Genomic DNA, 19,710 nt, shown 5'->3' with positions numbered 1-19,710 from the left:
CTGCTACAAAAATTGCTATTTTCTGTGGAATACATCGAAGATAAATTTGGAGAAGCTGAGTCTTTGGGAAAAAGGTGCGATGGATCATTACTAATTAAAGCCACCTCTGCTGCATAATATACAGCCCTTCAGGCATGTGAATGATGGGATGACATACCAGTGACCATTGCTCCACATAAAACTTTGAATATGATCCAAGGAGTCATCTCCCATGGAAATCTTACACTCCAGACAGAAGAGGAGCTACAGGCTAATCTTGAATGGCAAGGCATACATTTTGTGTAGTGCATCCAAAAAGATCCTGAGGATAATTGAACAGAGGCAGGCACTTTCATTTCAGCCTTTGAAGGAAATGTCTTCCCAGAAACAGTCAGTCATGGTGTACAGGTGTGACACGTAATGTTACCTCCCACTAACGACAAGGTGTTTCCAATGCTTATGTCATTCCACTACATGGCGGACCCAAAATTTGGAAACTGCGGACTACCACTCTATGAAGCTAGTCATTGTGAACAACTGCATTAGTGTGTCAGTTGTACTGTATGCCATCCTCGTGGTTCACCTGCTTGCCCAGTCTTCAAGAAAGAAAAGAAAATATATTCATATAAGTCTGTTGACTGTCTGTCATACACTGAGGTGCAAAAAAACTGTGGAAACCTACATCCTGTTGACATGATGACGATTATGCAAAAGTAACACTCATTGTCTGCCCTTACCTCAATATTTTCCAAACTGTATCTCCCACCACTTTCCTGTAACTTGGTTCCCATGGCACCATCTTTGAGAACCACTTCCTACACCTGGCCAGAGAAGCAGCTTCCTTCTCTGGTGTCTACTGCTCACAGAGCTCATTCTCGGGAGCCCTCTCCACGGAAACCCACAGATTGGAGGCCCAACACCAGCCAGTGGCTGAAGCAGCCTGGCCTGTGAGTCCCAGTGCTATCCACTCTTCATCCAATCCTACTCTCACCATGGATAGCCTTCCACAAGAAGCTATGCCACCAAAGGAGGATGAAGAGACTTTGGAAAAGGCCGCTCTGGTGCAGCCCAGAGGCACCAGATGCCCCCACGCAGTCAGATTCTGAAGCAAAGCTCATTGATGTGGTTTCATTTCCACCGGTGACAGGCACTGATCTTGGGGCGTAACTGGTCCTCCTGGCCCCTTCGCACCTAACGTGGACTCCCATAACATGATCCTTCAGTGGAACTCTAATGTATATTATTGTCACCTGCCGGAACTATACCACCTCATTTCCTCTTCTTCTGCAATTTCTGTTGCTCTACAAGAAACATGCTGCACTGATGGTTCGTAGTTATCATGCATTCTGTTGGAATCGTGCTAGCCCTAAGAGGGCATCCAGAGGAGTCTGTACATTGGTTTTAACAGATGTTGCCAGTGAGTGGATTTCACTGTGCATTACACTTGAAGAATAGTGGTGCAGCTACAAATGACTTTGGCAATTACCACTTGTAATGGTTATTTACCTCCAGACAGGCCACTTAGGTATACTGTGTTGGCCACCGTAATTAAACAACTTTTTCCTGCTTTTCTCCTACTTGGAGATTTCAATGTGCAACACTTCCTGTTGGGGCATACCACATCATCTGGTAGGAGCCTCCTGATTCACCAGCTGCTTACCGACTATTATTCCTCTCTCTCTTCAGTGATGTCCACTTCAGTACTTTCCATGGCACTGTTTTATTTATTGACCTACGGATCTCTTCTGCTGATCTCAGGGCTTCACTACATTCTACATCTACAACTACACACAGAGTCTGCAAAGCCACCATAAGGTATACCATAAGGTATACCACTACTAGTCATTTCCTTTCCTGTCCACTTACAAATAGAGTGATGGGGAAAATGACACTCTATGTGCCTCCGTATGAGCCCTAATTTCTCTTATTTTCATGGTCCTAACACAAAACGTACATTTCTGACAGTAGAATGGTTCTGCAGTCAGCTTCAAATGCTGCCTTTTCTCAATAGTATTCAGCAAAAAGAATGCCTTCTTATTCACATTTGAGTTCATAAAGCATCTCCATAAAACTCGTTTGCTGGTCAAACCTACCAGTAAAAAATGTAGCAGCTTGCTTCTGAATCTCTTTGATGTCTTCCTTTAATCTGACCTGGTGGGAATATCCCACAAACTCAAGAAGTACTCAAGAATGGGTCACTTCCATGTTCTAACACAGTGTCTTTTGTGTATGAACCACAGTTTCCTAAAATTCTTCCATTCACCTTCCCTACTACCATCTTACGTGTTCGCTTGCAGCATTACACCTGGGAGTTTAATGAACATGATGGTGTCAAGCAGGAAACTACTAATGCCATATTTAAACATCACAGGATTGTTTCATCTACTCGTCAGTGTTTACTTACATTTTTCTATGTGTAGTAGAAATTTTGTCTCATTCAACTTCTGTCCTTCTACAGTTATTCAACGATGACATCTTCCTGTACACTACAGCAACATCACGTAAGACCCACAGATTACTGCTCACCCTATCCATCAGATCATTTATGTATATGGAGTAAGAGCAATCCTATCACACTTCCCCCGGGCACTCCTGATGATATTCTTGTCTCTAATGAACACTTGCTGTCGAGGACAGGGTACTGGATTTGTTACTCAAGAAGTCTTTGAGCCACCCCCATATGTCGGAACATATTCCGTATGCTCTTACCTTCATTACAGTCTGCAGTGGGGCACTGTACCAAATGATTATCAGATATATAGGAATATGTATTCTGTCTGTTGCCCTTCATTCATAGTTTGCAGGATATTGCTTGAGAAAAAGGCAAGCTGAGTTTTGCACAAGGAGTGGTTTTTAAATCCATGCTGTAATGTATTGCGAATACGTAGAAAGAAGGATCCTTTATTGTATGATTATATGATAGCGGAACAAACACTGGTAGCAGATACTTCTGTAAAATATCTGGGAGTATGTGTGCGGAACGATTTGAAGTGGAATGATCATATAAAATTAATTGTTGGTAAGGCGGGTACCAGGTTGAGATTCATTGGGAGAGACCTTAGAAAATGTAGTCCATCAACAAAGAAGGTGGCTTGCAAAACACTTGTTCGACCTATACTTGAGTATTGCTCATCAGTGTGGGATCTGTACCAGATCGGGTTGACGGAGGAGATAGAGAAGATCCAAAGAAGAGCGGCGCGTTTCGTCACAGGGTTATTTGGTAACCGTGATAGCGTTACGGAGATGTTTAACAAACTCAAGTGGCAGACTCTGCAAGAGAGACGCTCTGCATCGCGGTGTAGCTTGCTCGCCAGGTTTGGAGAGGGTGCGTTTCTGGATGAGGTATTGAATATATTGCTTCCCTCTACTTATACCTCCCGAGGAGATCACGAATGTAAAATTAGAGAGATTAGAGCGCGCTTGGAGGCTTTCAGACAGTCGTTCTTCCCACGAACCATACGCGACTGGAACAGGAAAGGGAGGTAATGACAGTGGCACGTAAAGTGCCCTCCGCCACACACCCTTGGGTGGCTTGCGGAGTATAAATGTAGATGTTGAATGTAGATGTAGATGGCATTAAGCCATAATAAAGAACTAAACATGAAATAATATGGTGCTGGTACTAAAAAAAAAAAAAAAAAAAAAGTTGCAACCCGAAAACCACACTGAAAAGTTTCATATCAGCTTGAGGCATACGTCTTTGTGAATGTGGAGAGACGAATGTGCTATTTAAGTCGAATTATGCATTTTATTATTGTTTACGAAATTCCAATGCTCTCGGGGTATCCTCTGATGTCCTGTTTCGTTTATGGCATAATGTAAGTTCTCTTAATGCTATATACGTAATGAACATACGGACTACCTACGTCATCGTAGCTGCGCAGACAGAGTAACACCGTTTTCTGGCATTTTCTGACAACTGCTGAAACAAATTCTAATAGGTCGCGGGAAAATATTGCGATTGGTGGTTTGTAGCTTTTCTTGTAGCTACACTATGTGCATTGATTTATACCATTAACTTTTCCTATTTGTGATTCGCACTACTTAACAGTGATGTCACTATAGGCTGACTAGATCACGTGTCCTATGCACTGAATCACTATGTTTACATGCGACACGTCTTCTGAAAGACGAAAACCGAATTTTTGAAACCGTTTTTCGTTGTCTGAAGCGGATTTGCTAGTCCAGTTAACGACGGCGCGTGGAAAACAGCAGATATAGTACATGATTTAGTCAGCACAATCGCTATTTCTCTTCCATTAGACGAGATATAAACAGCTTCAGTCTAATATTTCTACTTACTCTTCACTGTACAATAAGCCACTTCGTCCATATTAGCTGAAATTTTTAAAAACAAAACAAAACCTGACATCCCAAGCACATTTCAATACCGGCTGCATCTACATGGGAGCGAAAATCGATTGCGGAATTGGAAAACAGGTAACCAGAAGCGGATTTACAGAACCGGTTTTGAAGTGTTTACATGTCACCCGGAAGCGGTATTGGGAGATTGGTTTATGAAATCCGGTTTTGCGTGCCCCATGTAAACGCGATGAATATCTGCTACCAACGGCTAACGAGCTCATGTGACATGAGCTATGATTGGCTTACAAAAGCGCATCCCGTTCTCGACTTCAATGCTTCGAAAACTAACTTTCTGTGTTTGGTGGAATTCGATTATATAAACTCGTAATACAAAAATGTGCAGCGTACATGTTGCTGCAAATCAAATATGTTTCGGAAAGGAATTTTTTCTGAGGTTCGTTCCCTAAAGGGGCACCGGCATACAAAACCTTGACCATTCAAAGGATTGATAAGTTTTCCGATTCCGTGGGAAAGTATTCTGTCACTTAACACGGAAAAAAGTGTATTTTCTTCCGGGAGAAAATGTATTTTTTAACCGGAAAATACCAGATTTTTTCCTTGTCCATGTATTTTTCAGTTTAACAACGTAAAATGCTATATTTTCTTTTCTGTGTGAGGTACTGGATGGGTTAAACAAAAGGTTTCGAACGCTAGGTTTGATTTAACTAAGGCGTTTGATTGTGTTGATCACAAAATATTGCTCCAGAAGTTGGACCATTACGGAATACGGGGTGTAGCTCACAATTGGTTCATCTCTTACTTTAGCAACAGACAGCAAAAGTTCATTATTCACAGTGTTGAGAATGACTGTGATGTGGGGTCTGAGTGGGGTACAGTAAAGTGGGGGGGGGGGGGGGGGTGAGAAGGGGGGAGGGTGCTCCAGGGATCAGTGTTTGGGGTCACTTTTGTTCCTTATTTATATAAATGATATGCACTCTAGTATTATGGGTAATTCTAAAATATTTCTGTTTGCTGATGACACTCTAGCTTGGTAGTAGAGGATATTGTGTGCAACATTGGCTTGGTTTCAAATAATGCAGTTCAAGACATAAGTTCATGGCTTGTATAAAATAAACTAACGCTAAATCACAGTAATACTCAGGTTTTACAGTTTCTAACACACAATTCAATAAAACCTGATGTTTTAATTTCACAGAATTAGCATATGATTAGTGAAACTGAACCATTCAAATTTCTAGGTGTTCAGATAGATAGTAAACTGTTGTGCAAAGCCTGGGTTCAGGATCTTGTTCTAACACTTAATGCTGCCGTTATTATTATTAGAATGGTATCTGAAGTAAGTGATCATTCGACACAAAAATTAGCCTACTTTGCTTATTTTCATTTGCTTATGTCATATGGTATTATATTTTGGGGAAACTCTTCCCATTCTAAAAGTATATTTTTGTCTCAGAAACAGGTGGTTCGGACGATAAGTGGTGTAAGTTTGCGAACCACTTGTCGGCCCCTGTTCACTAGTCTGGGTATTTTGACATTGGCCCTTTTTAAAAAAAAAAAAAGACACACAAACATACACACAAAATTCAAGCTTTCGCAACCAACGGTTGGAGAGGGAAAGACGAAAGGATTTGGGTTTTAAGGGAGCGGAAAGACTTACCTTAGGGGGAAAAAAGGACAGGTATATACACACAGGTATACACACACACACACACACACACACACACACACACACACACACACACACATCCATCCGCATATACACAGACACAAGCAGACATTTGTAAAGGCAAAGAGTTTGGGCAGAGATGTCAGTCGAGGCGGAAGTAAGAGGCAAAGATGTTGAAAGACAGGTGAGGTATGAGCGGCGGCAAATTGAAATTAGAAATTAGCGGAGATTGAGGCCTGGCGGATAGCGAGAAGAGAGGGTATGCTGAAGGGCAAGTTCCCATCTCCGGAGTTCTGACAGGTTGGTGTTAGTGGGAAGTATCCAGATAACCCGGACGGTGTAACACTGTGCCAAGATGTGCTGGCCGTGCACCAAGGCATGTTTAGCCACAGGGTGATCCTCATTACCAACAAACACTGTCTGCCTGTGTCCATTCATGCGAATGGACAGTTTGTTGCTGGTCATTCCCACATAGAAGGCTTCACAGTGTAGGCAGGTCAGTTGGTAAATCACGTGGGTGCTTTCACACGTGGCTCTGCCTTTGATCGTGTACACCTTCCGGGTTACAGGACTGGAATAGGTGGTGGTGGTGGGAGGGTGCATGGGACAGGTTTTACACCGGGGGCAGTTACAAGGGTAGGAGCCAGAGGGTAGGGAAGGTGGTTTGGGGATTTCATAGGGATGAACTAAGAGGTTACGAAGGTTAGGTGGACGGCGGAAAGACACTCTAGGTGGAGTGGGGAGGATTTCATGAAGGATGGATCTCATTGATCCATATATATATACTGTCATTTCCTGTTAACAATTTCAGCTTATTCCCAAGAATAAGCAGCTTTCACGCAGTTAATACTTGGCAGAAATCAAACCTACATTTGGATCGGACTTCCATAACTCTTGTGCAGAAAAGTGTGCAGTATGCTGCTGCATCCATTTTCAATAAGCTACCACAAGAATTCAAAAATCTTAACAGTAATCTATGCTCTTTCATATCAAAACTGAAGTGCTTCCTCATGGGTCACTCCTTCTATTCTGTCGAGGAGTTCCTTGAAAAATTAAGGTGATTCTTGTTGTATTGTTGATTGTGTTTATTTAAACTTATGGCTTCACTGTTTTGGGTTCGTAAACATTTTATTTTTTTCTGTTATTACTTTTATGTTGTAATTTCATGTAGTGACATGGTCCATGACCTTGGAGATTTGCTCCTCAATTTTATCCTACAGAGCTTAACATGTAAATAAAAAATAATAATAAATAAAAACTGACTGGGAACTGCTTCAAAAACTTTCTGTGTTCCACAATATGACCCCCAGGCCTTGATTACATTGATAATCAGATGATACAACACTTGAATGTTACTCAAAGTCTGCATCTACTCTTTCTCTTCAACCATACTTGCTTGGAGGTGCCTTCCCATCCTGCTGGCATGAGAGTATCATTTTCCGTTCCTTAAACCAGGCAAAAACCCAATGACTGACCAGTTAGCTGCACCAGTTTGCTCTGAAAACTTCTTGAAAGGATGGTTACCCATAGTTAATGCTGGGTTCCCAAATCCCTGGGCCTTTTGTCCCCCTATCAGTGTGGTCTCTGTGAGGGACCATTTGGTTAGGTTGGAAACAGTAATTGACAGGCTTTTTCTAAATGTCAGCACACCATGACAGTGTCTTTTGACCTACATAAGGCGTAGGACACCACTTGGTGTCACCACATTTTACTTACCCTACATGAGTAGGGCTTTCGAGGCTCCTACCAATTTGTCAGTTTTTATCCCACTGCTTATTCCAGGTTGGAATTGGTGCTTCACTCAGCTGTCCACAGATCCAAGAGAATGGCATCCCACAGGGCTCTGTACTAAGTGTCACATACTTCCTCTTTGCCACTGATGGGCTAATGAGCTCTGTCATTCTGTTGATCATCGCTGCACTGTATGTTGATGGCTGTTGCATTTGGTACAACTCCCATTTGATAGCCTGAGCTGAATGCTAGCTCCAGTGTGTCATCCAAAGGGCCTTCACGTGGACACTTTTGTATGATTTCCATTCCTCTTCTGCCAAAATGCAGGTCATGCATTTCTGTCATCATGTTGTCCATCCTGACCCGGACTCTAGTTGAGTACCTAGTGCTTGGATATTATTGCACAGTCCACTTTTTGGGCCTCTTTTTTGATGAAAAGCTGACTTAACTGTCCCATATTTGTCAACTAAATCCTAGTTGCATGCAGAAGCTTAACACTCTCTGCTTCCCTAGCTGCACTTCTCGGGTTGTGGATTGTGCTACTCTTCTTCTTCCCCCTCCAGTGGGATTAAAAGTTGTCCCACAGCCCTCTGCCAGGACCGATCCATTTCAGTATTGTTAAGTTCCAGATGCCCCCATAACCTTTCAGCACCTGTTATGTTCAGTTTCACAGGAGCTTTGGGTTCTGCCCTCTTTTATACTGACAGCTCTAAATGCTTTTACATCTCGTGCTGGTCAGGAACACCATTTCTTGCCAAGAAAATATAGTATTTTTATGGTGGAGCTGATAGCTCCCCTGTATTAAACAGGCATCCCATGACCACATTTTAATAGATAGTGATGCATGAGGAGTCTCCAGGCCATTAACCGATGTTACTCTTGTCACCCTATATTCAGACCTTCTCACTGAACTTTTTCATACTGTCTGCCTGCTTGGTTGTCTTTCTCTGGGTCCCAAATCATATAGGTATCCCAGAGAATGAAATGGCTGACCATTTGCCTAGAGGATTGATACCATCAGAACTAGCCTTTGGCCGTAATGAAAACATACCTGAAGTGATTTCAGACAGGAGCAACACAATCCAAAGCAAATGTTTTAAAATATAGACACCCAGTACCTTATAACCTGTGAGACCCAAATAATACGTGTGTATTCTTGCCTTGATAACCACACTCAGAGCTGCTTCAAGAAGCAGCTCTTAATATAGCTAATCTAACCTAGTCCTGCTAACCTGATGTTTTCTGTAATATATTTACATTTTTTTCTGTTAGTTGCTGTAAATATTAAAAGTGCTGTTAGTGTACTTGTCTGTTCTGTTCCCATAAAATTTAATTATTTTTACTTTTAATTTGTAAACTGATGCTTCTGACAAGGAAAATCCAAACAATAGAGCCCCTATTACCAATGTGGATACTGCAAAGAGAGCTGACATTATTATAAATTATGTAAGCAGAGTAGCTGAAGTTATGTAATTTGTATATGCAGGCTGCTCTGTTTCCAAAATTAGCATAGTACTGTTGACATGTGTGAAATGCTAGTTGCAACATGTGCTGTTTAAGGAACTCGTACCACAGATAGAAAATAGCCTGTCCAAATGATGCAATATCTCAGTATAAGTACAAGGACAGCTGTTTAAGGCATTAAGCAGCCAATTTGAGCAAAATGGTTTTGCCATTTTTATAATTCACTCTAGCCTCATGCAACACATCTCATTATGCATTATTACTATTAACATTTTCCCATTCAGTAAGATAAAAGTGAAATGGACCATATTGGCACCAAGGCATCACAGAAAAAAAAAAGTTCAAAAACCTTTTTAACAGAGCTGTCTTGCAAAAAAACTAATTGAGCCAGTTAACATAATGGCTCATATTGGAGAGCAGGAGGCTTAAAATCTATTTTATCATCCTCATTTAGGTTTCCCATTTGTTTCAAAAACATAAAAGATAAATTCCATGGTGGGTCCCTGAAAAAGGTCACACTGATTTCCTGCTTCATCCTTTGGAACAGAGCTTTTGCTCCATCAGTGATGACTGCAACATTGTGTAAGCTCTCTCTTTCCTTTATTTGGACTATTTGTATACTTAAGAGAATGACGTGGATGTTTTTATTTTTCAGAGCCAATGGAAAATCTTTTGTTTGTGATGTGAATGGATTTAGTTTTGTAAAAAATTCTAACAAGTATTATGATGACTGCGCCAAAATATTGGGCAATATGATTCTTCGTAAGCTTGCCCCAACACTCCATATACCTTGGTCTATACCATTCCAACTTGATGATCCACCAATTGTGCCAACAACTTTTGGAAAAATGTGAGTAATTACATTATATTGTACTTTGGCATATTAAAGTATTATGTATATATTTGCATGTTATGTTTACTCTTATTGTTTTTATGTATATGCTGTATAAATCAGTGCTCAGGGGCCAAGCATTTATTTGCCGGGTACAGGTTTGCTGAACCCAGAGTTTCCGAGTTGGGGGCTGCCAAGCGCTACCAGTCCTATGTCACTGTAAACAATGTACATGCTTCAGCAACCACTGTACTGCATGGGGGTGGAATGTTGTGTACCACAGGGAATGGGGACCTTGGCTTTACCACCCAAGTTTCGAGGCTAGAAGAAACCTCTATAAAAATCCTCTCAATCACAAGGTGTGCTGCATGCCGATGAAAATGACTGTTGAGATGGAACAGTCATTATGAGGGAATCCCTGGGGAATCTACCACACCTCAGTTATATAAGACTTACTCAGGTGAATGGGACTCTAAGTGGACCCTTTTTTCTCTAGCTGCTCATGTTACCAAGATGGAATCCTCAAAATTTTCTCCTCCACCACCCAGGAAAAAGGGTGGGCCTGTGGTAGGTACCAACACCCAATGGCTCTAGAGCCCCATGTGTCAAGTCCTCTAGAGTCTGGATTTGTTCAGGGTAGTTCAGTTTTTAGTAACAGAATGCATGCTGTAGATCAGAATGTGTTTTGGATAGTTACAGGAAGAGGGGGAAGCTTTGAGACAGTTTATCATTTCTACATTCGAAAGGGTTGAGAGGGCATAGCAAGTCCATTAAAATCTGTCGATCTGTTTCACACTGGGACTGCTGGTTGAAGCCAATACTTTTCAACAAGTAACAAACCTGCAGAAAGCAAAAAGCATGGTGGAATATACCATTGAAACTAAACCTCAAACTACAGCAAAGGTGTTGTGATGTGCAGGAACCTGATGGAAGTTCCAAAAGAAGAACTGGAAGTTGATTGGGCCCAAGAAGGCTTTGTTGACTTGCAGAATGTCATGAAAAGGGTGAGGTGATATGGTCAAATCTGTTCGTTCATCACTTTCAATAGCACGGAGCTCCCAGAACATGTCAATGCAGGTTTTCTTTTTCTAAATATGCGGCATTTTTGCCCCACTTAATGCACAGCTTCAAATGCCAGCACTTTGGGCACACTAATCTTTGATGTAATGGAGAAGCCACTTGTGGCAAATGTGGTAAAGCTGCCCATGACAGAGTTGTTTGTCGGAGGATCACTGTTTGCTCACTGTATTTACCTCCCCAAGGTGCAATAGACTCAGAGGCTCTCACAATTCTTTCAAGTGTGTGTATTGCTATGGTGATCACCCTGTCTGGAGTAGTGACTGCAGCATATAATGTGAAGAACAGAAGATAAAGGAGCTTAAAACTATGAAGTGCATCTCGTATGGTCTGCCAAAAAGATGTAAAAGGCCATGATACCCCCCAATGTTTGCTGCCTCATTTGCTTCAGTTCTTAAACAGCCAGTTCAAAAAACCAGTGCTGCTACATAAACAGAAGTTACTAGTACCTACATTTGCCAATGCAGTTGTGCTGTTACAGTTACTTTGAAGCCTCTACCTCCACCCCAGAACATCAGAAAAGGCCATGGTTGCTGATGTTGTGGAGCTCCCTGCACCTTAAAAGATTCAGTATTGTCCACTGTCCAAGTGCTGCCATGCTTGTGTCTCTGAAGCCTCCACAAGCCAAAAAAGTCCAAGGCATCTGCTGATAGATGGGAAGTAAGCTGTCCAACATTGTTGAAGTCACTATCTCTGACATCTCTTCTTCAGAGCCGATGGACATTGATGTCTGCCTGGGGCATTCATCTCGCCCCAAGAATAAGCCTCCACCCATTAGAGGCTTCCCTCCCTGGCCGAAAGGCAGGGTAAAAGTGCTACTCCCCCCACCAGTCACAAATGGCTCCCATACTACAGTGGAACGTTAATGACTTCAGAACACATGTGGAGGAACTAAACCGGCTAGCACAGGAATGACGCTGTGCTTGTGTTTGCAGGAAACACATGTTAAAAGTGTCTGATGCCCTAGTACTAGGGGCTACACACTTCATTGGGAGAACAACTTGATTGGGGAAAGGCCCAAAGGAGGGTTCACTGCATTTGTCAATAATGTGCACCACTGCTCTGCTCTGCTCTTCCCTTGGCTACTGACTTGCAAGCAGTTGCAGTTGGAAGTTGTTTGTCGGAGGATCACTGTTTGCTCACTGTATTTACCTCCGCAAGGTGCAATAGACTCAGAGGCTCTCACAAATCTTATATACTAACTCCCCTGACCATTTCTCATACTGGTAGACTGCAATGCCCATCAGGTATTGTAGGACTCAATCTCTACCTGCCTCAGGGTCAGATTTTGGAGAGCTTGGCGGTGTTTGATGATTTGTGCTTCCTCAACACAGACACTTCCACTCATTTTTGTGCTGCTACTTGGTCATTCTCAGCCATCAACCTCTCTTTCTGCTCTCCAGCCTTTGTGGTCTCTGTTCTGTAAGAATTCATTGATGACCTTCATTCCAATGACCACTTCCCACTCTAGAAACAGGGGTGCCCCTAAACAACACCTGGAGATATCGCAAACAGTGGCAGAGCATTTTGCACTGCTACCGCCACTGCCAGCCAGGAACAGTGTTCCGTCATCACCATGGAGAGGATTGAGTTGAACTTCTGATCACTATTTCAGAGTCTGTAAACTGCCCATTCCCCATGTGCTCAGTGCCAGATTGTGACCAAATCCATTATAGCACCCTGCAGCACTTGCAAATGTGTCAAAGGAAATCCTCTTTAATTCTCTAGGGCTGACAGGCCAATATCCTGACTTGTTGTGAGAGGCAATTTCAATACCTCTCCTCAAACATGAAAGAACCGAACATGTACCAGCAGTTATCAGAGTGTCACTTTCATGAGTTGTATAGGAATAACTCTAGAGTGCGTGGTCAACCGTTGTCTGGCCTGGATATTAGAGATGAGGCAACGTTTGTATGTGCACGCTTGTTTTAATCATTCTTGCCAGATATTTACTTTCCATGTACTACATATTTGGGACATCATTCTCCCTATCAAAGACTGTGTGACATTTCTGGGCCTCATTTCTGACTTAAAACTGTCATGGGTACCACACCTAAAGGACAAAAAGGCAAGAGCCCCAATGCACTAAATATCTTGAAATGTCTTAGTCACATGTCTTAGGGAACAGAGAAGGTGCACCTGCTCCAGTTGTGTTGGGCCTTCGTATGCTGGACTGTGGGTGCACAGTGTACAGGTCAGTGAGGCCGTCTTGCATGAAGGTCATTGACTCTACACACCACGAGGTGATCAGCTGGGGCACAGGAACATACAGGACCAGCCCCTATAACCAGGCCCTGTGCTGATGCCAGAGAAACACCAGTTACGAACTGCCGGCAACTCCTCATGGTGCATCAGGCATGTGCATTCCTCATTACCCCAACTTCACCAGCATACCGTACCATTGTTTGTCCAGCTATGGAATGCCTCTTTAACAGTCATCCGTGGATAACTGGGCCATTTGGGACCTGTGCAAAGTGTGTGCTGGCGTCCCTTGGTGTGGGGCACAACAGGCTCAAGTATGTGGTTTTAGCTGACTGCCACCCTGGTTACTGTAGAGGCCCAGAGTAATTCTAGATTTAGTGCAATACAGGACAAATTGCACTCTTGCTTATGTTTTTAATACAATATTTTCTGATACTTTAAATGAGCATCACCACAAACTAAACAACTAAGCTCTGTCCAAAGAGGCCTCGAAAGACCCCAAAAGTATCAATTGACCACTATGTCATCATCATCATCATCATCATCATCATCATCATCTGATAGACATCATTAGATGAAGATATGGAGGGTGTAATGTAATTAACTGTCAGAGATAAAGTTTATCTCATGCGAAAAGTATGATGCCCACAGTAAAGAGTTAAGGTAATTTCATTGTGTTGCCAGAAAATGTGTTTAATTTATTTAATTATGAATATTTTCTTTTATGATAAATAATGGATTTGTTTAAGATGTTAAATGCTGTATATTTATATGTATTTACATATATGTGTCTTTGGAGTTTATTAAGGTCAGTAGACCAAAGAATCTAGAATGCAGGAATGTCTGCAACTTCCAGGCACATGTTGGCTTGCCCACTACTTCTTTGTCTGTATTGGAGGGAGATGGATGTGTTTATGTGACAAGTGCAGTATAATGGATTTAGAGTATCAATGTTCATAGTGAAAATGATGTAGTTACTAACAAAAAGTACGAATAAATATAATTTTTAGCTGAAAGTATTTCAGATCTGGTAGTGTTTATTTCAAACAAGAAGAAAACCCAGGCCATGCTTGTTGGAATAATTATTTTGTAGACAAAACTTCGAGAACCCCCTAGACAAATGAGACCTGCAGTGTGTAATCTTTCAGCAGCTACTAAAAAGTAAGGCTTGCTGAAATTGTGCTGGATCTAGTCGTATTAGTCTCATTCAAAACACATGGTGAGAGTGGTCCTACCACAATATACCGCATAAGGTTCCACAATTTTTCAGTTATCTAAGAAATGAGATAAATAACAACCAGTACAATGGGCACATGGACAGCGTACCACTCTTCCAGTCATTGTCCGTTTTTGTAACCTGAGCTGCTAATTCTCACTTGAATAGCTCCTCAATTGGCCCCACAAGGGGTGAGTGTACCCTCACTTGCTGACAGCACATGGCAGATATAGATGATCACCCATCTGAGTGATAGCCAAGCCCGACAGCGCATAACAGAGCTTAATGTCGGTGATCTGATGGGAACCAGTGTTACCACTGTGGCAAGGCTGTTGGTAGCACCAAAACTAGGTAACTGTATTCACGGACAAATCTAAGCAGGGCAATTGCATTGGCTGCTCTTTTGTTTTCCCTGATTGTATCATCAAGATTTGGTTGCCTCCAGACTTCACTGCCTTCGATGCTGAATTTTCTGCGATCTTGAGAGTGCTGGAGCAGATGAGATGCACCGTGCCTGTTAAATTCCTTGTCTGTTCATTCTCCATGAGTGTCCTTCAGTCTCTGTAGTGCTTGTATCTAGCTGATAAAGTAGTCTGGCATATCCTGTCTCCAAGTACAAAGGCTGGGGAGGAGGTGTATTTTTGCTGGGAGCCAGGGCACATGGGGTTTGTGGGGTATGAAAGGACAGATGTAGCAGTGAAGGCGGCACATCGTGATCCACAGTTAGTTCAGTGTGTTGTGCCCCTGCATAATATCACCTCGCTGTTATAAAAGTGTCGCTTGTTGATTGGAAGAAAATGGGCTAGAAGTGACGTGCAGGTGGCATGAGATGCTCCTTATTTGTCTTTGCATAGGCCACAGCCCTATGATGCGTGGCTTCTTGCTCCAGTGAGGGGGACCCTCCAATGTGTGGTGATTGTGGTGTACAGATCAGTGTGCACAACATTATACCCGACTACATTTTATTTTCAAGCCAAAGAGCAGTGGCAGATTTGCTGACAGATCTAACCTCTATTTCAAGTGACAGACAAATGGTCGTTGTGAGAGTTTTAAGGTTTTGCAATATGCCCAACTTGTTTCATAAGATTTTAGAGTGATGTTCTTAATGTGTTAACTGAGTAATTGGCTCACCAATGGTTTTTGTAAGAGGTCAGCCAGTCACATTTCCCTTTGCTGTTATTTAAGCTCTACTGTTTTAATCCTAGGTGTAGCACATTTCACCCTTTCTCCATTGTCATACAGCATATGTGGACCAACGTGAGTGAGATAGGAGTGATTGACATTTTGTAGGTTTGCTCCCAACTGTGTGATAACATTTTTAACCATATCCTGATATTTGTTTGTGTTAATATTTGCCAGGGCACTGATGATCTCACTGTTGGGTGCCTGTAAACCCCCCCCCCCCCCCCACACACACACACTGTAAAATCCAGTAGGTAAATATTGTAGTAATATCATCATCTCATACACTCTGTTTTCCACCTGATTTGTTCAAAGAATTTTAGTTGAGAGGTCAATGTAAACAGGAATCTTTATTTATTATTTTCAAGTTGTCTTAGCAGTGAAACATTATCTTACTACTATACTGCTTTAGTAACTTACAAATTTTAATACTTAATTCAAACATCTTCTAATTTTGTAGGATGGAGCTGAGGTGTGTTGTTGCTATTATTAGACATGGAGATCGGACTCCAAAACAGAAAATGAAGGTTGAAGTTCGACATCCAAAGTAAGTTCCATTTTAAATTGTGAAATTTGCAATGTGAACATTCCTGGTCCCATTCTAGGAAAGAATTACACAATGTGCGTTACTTACTTTGGCACTAAATTATGTTATTTACATATAATTTCCTTGCCATATTATTAATTAGTTAATTTGTCTTAAAACAAAGTTTTCCCATTCTTTTTTTATTTGCATTGTTTACAGGTTTTTTGAGATATTTGAAAAGTACGATGGTTATAAAGATGGCCATGTTAAACTGAAACGCCCAAAACAGCTGCAGGAAATACTGGACATTGCTCGATCTCTTCTGAGTGAGATTGAGCTAAGAGAAGCTGATCCAGAAATTGAAGAGAAACAAGGAAAACTAGAACAACTGAAGAGTGTTTTGGAGATGTAATTATGAATTGGATATTTTTTTGTAGAAAAATATTTTTTGTTTCAATATGGCTGTTCATTACTCCTTGGTTGGTCTTATGCTTACATCTGTTCCCTTCTCTGTAAAGACCTCCTTGGGAAGCTGCACTCTAATCTCTTAGACATTGTATTTTGAAGGAGAGCTCAAATTACTGTCCTGATATTCAGATGAAATTTTTTCATGGTTCCCATACATCATTTCAGGGACCATTCCTTTGAAAAGACACCTTTCTCCATCATGTGTGCTCTGTTTCTATGGGTCTCACTGTCTGAGAGTTTACACCCTACCCTTCCTTGCTATACCATCTGATCTTATCATTTTTATATCTCAATAATTTTGCAGATAATAAACAGTTAAAAAAAGTCTCAAAATTTTTGTATGATAGTCCAGTGTGTAACCACTGAGCCACCAGTAGCATCTTTGTATCCCCACTCGCTGATAAGTTTGAATTTGCTAATTGAATTATTTATTTTTACTACTTTTGTTCATTAGTGCGTGTGTGTGTGGGGGGGGGGGGGGGGGGGAGGCGGCAAGGCACACGTGCACAGTTTTTTTGTAGTGGTTTAAGCATGGATAGTTCAAAAATTTAATACAAATTTGTTGCTATTTGAGCCTAAAGAGCTTTTTTCTTTTAGATCCTAGAGAGTATATTGGTAAGAAATGTCCAGTCACTATTGGCTGTTGTCAAACATCGTATACTTTACTGTTCACTGCAAATAGTTTGGATTTCACCTTACTACTCTGCCACTGAATGTCTGTGAAATGCTTTTAAACTAATCACATTAATTGCAAATCATCTACATAAATTTTGAGGCATCAGTTACTATCTGCACTCATTACATACAAAGGTCATAGTTTCTTTAAATGAACCGTACAGATTGAAACATTTATTTCGTGCTTCAGCAGTGTGGAAATAGCATATTCACATATTTACTTACCTTTTCTGTGTTAACAATTACCTCTTTATTATTTATTTCTTTTCAGTATATTTTTGTGCAAAACAGAATCTGTTACTCTGTAGCGTTATTAGGTTGTTAGCTGATGATTGCAATTGAACTTGAGTTGATCCGCAAAATTTTGTGTTTCAAAGATGATTGAAGTCCACAGTGACATAATTGGAGATTGCTGTTTGTACAATGCATGTTTTCAAGTTCGGTTTGATTAGAGTTCATTTTTTCTGCTAATCTGAGATCAATTGCTTCACCCCTAGGTGTGTTAAAAATGACAGACATTTTAGTTTTTGGAAATAATTTTATTTATTCATCTACATCAATGTCATCCACTTCAAAATAGTCCTCATTAGGCATTATTCATGTGCACCAGGACATTGTCCAATCTTTGAAACATTCCTGGAACTCAGTCATTAGATAGCTTTTAGTTCTCTCGACTGTGGTAAAATAAGAGAAATTTGAGCTTGCACAGAAAGATTTACATTCTCATTTTTCCAACATGCCATTCAGGAGTGGAACAGTTGAGAAATAATCTAAAGTTGTTCTATGAACCCTCTGCCAAGTGCTTTTAAGTGTGAATTGCAGAGTAATCGTGTAGATTTAGATGTAGGGGTGGATGTATGATGATAGTCCTTTAACATTGTCTTTATTTTTGGGAACAGAAAAGTGTCTTAGGGTACCACATTTAGTGAATATGCAGGCTTGGCCATCTTTATTGTTTTTGGCCAGAAATTCCCAAAGTATCAACGAAGTGTGAGCTGGTGCTTTATCACGGTGCAGAAGCCTTGAATTGTTTCACCTCAGATCTGGGCTTATTTTCTGGTTGTTTGACACACACAGCACAGAACTTGTAAGTAGTAGTTATTATTGATCTTTCAACCTTGTGGTGCTACTAAAGGGCATAACATTTGAATTGCTTGTCAGTCCCACCAATGTGCAGCCATTAACAGCACAGTTTCACTAAGATTTATAACTTATTCTACCAGCTGAACTTCCAGGGAATTGTTGTCAGAGATGTGGCTCAAACCCAGCATCTCATCAGACTCTGTCTTTCCTATTGATGCTTCTAAGGCTTGAGTGCATAACTCATTTGGGGCACTGTGGATCCATATTTTTTCTCTGATTTAAAACTAGATATCAAATACATAATGCCAATAGTGGAAAAGATGCAGAGTCATTGTTACTCAGGAAAAGTATCTGATCATTCAATTTTAATTAGAGTTATCTATAAATAACTCAAAATTGATGTAATATAATACTTATTATAACAATCATGTCACAGTAAGAACATATAATTGTTATAGATGATACAAATATAGAACTGCAACTAAAATCCTGCTTTTTGGAGTATTTAAGGCTATTGTTTCCCCGTACCTCTGGATCCAATGCTTCTTGTGACACGCAGCTACATTCTGATAGATAAAATAACTTTTAAGAGGACAGACAAATTAATTTGCATCAGTCAGAATTCTGCTCGTGGCCTTTCTGCAGATGCGATATTTTTAATCTATCCCATGCAGACTGAGAGAGAGAGAAATCTCACCTAACACTATACAGAAACTTAAAATGGGTCAAACGTGATGCCTTACTTAAGGACTAGTTACATAGCCCACAGCAGATTACAGGATGTAAAATGCGGCACTGCAAATGAAGTGACTATTCTAAAGAGCGTCCCAGACCTCTGCTCTGTACCAACATTTCAAGACTTTAATGTTACCTATTGCCCTTTTTAAATGAATTTGTAATGTTTTAACACCACTGAAGTCCAGATCCATGGGGTCATCAATGAAATATGACACTTAGCACTGAAGGAACATTTATTATGAACACCGACATACTGCCAGAATAGAACTGAAATCTTGGCCGGAGAGTATTACTTTTTATCCAAGCATAGAATATTCCAGAATATACAAACATTACTAATGTGTAAGATATTTCAAGAACGGTTCCAGAAATGTAAGTACTAAATAAAAAATAATTGCTGGGGGCCAGGTTTCAGCTGATGACTTGCAGTGTGTCAGCCAGCATTGCTAACCACTATGCCACACTGTACGTACCACATATTGCCACATTGATTTCTCTTCTGGAGGAACAGTGACCAGCTGTTTCAGAAGTTCTCATTGAAGCTG

The 19,710-nt window shown here is 41.0% G+C and overlaps 1 protein-coding gene across 6 annotated transcripts in view; it reads left to right on the top strand.

Annotated features, from left to right (window-relative positions):
* Nucleotides 1-19,710, top strand: part of LOC126185177 (inositol hexakisphosphate and diphosphoinositol-pentakisphosphate kinase) — a 578,601-nt gene that overhangs the window by 310,403 nt on the left and 248,488 nt on the right. For all 6 annotated transcript variants that reach the window (XM_049928024.1, XM_049928027.1, XM_049928022.1 and 3 more), the window contains exons 9-11: nucleotides 9,822-10,016; nucleotides 16,136-16,222; nucleotides 16,421-16,609. In XM_049928024.1, the coding sequence (XP_049783981.1) occupies nucleotides 9,822-10,016; nucleotides 16,136-16,222; nucleotides 16,421-16,609 (471 nt within the window). The remainder of the gene's footprint in view (nucleotides 1-9,821; nucleotides 10,017-16,135; nucleotides 16,223-16,420; nucleotides 16,610-19,710) is intronic.

Source organism: Schistocerca cancellata, chromosome 4, assembly GCF_023864275.1.
Source record: "Schistocerca cancellata isolate TAMUIC-IGC-003103 chromosome 4, iqSchCanc2.1, whole genome shotgun sequence".
Classification (NCBI taxonomy): domain Eukaryota; kingdom Metazoa; phylum Arthropoda; class Insecta; order Orthoptera; family Acrididae; genus Schistocerca; species Schistocerca cancellata.
This window is presented reverse-complemented; position numbering and strand designations above follow the sequence as displayed.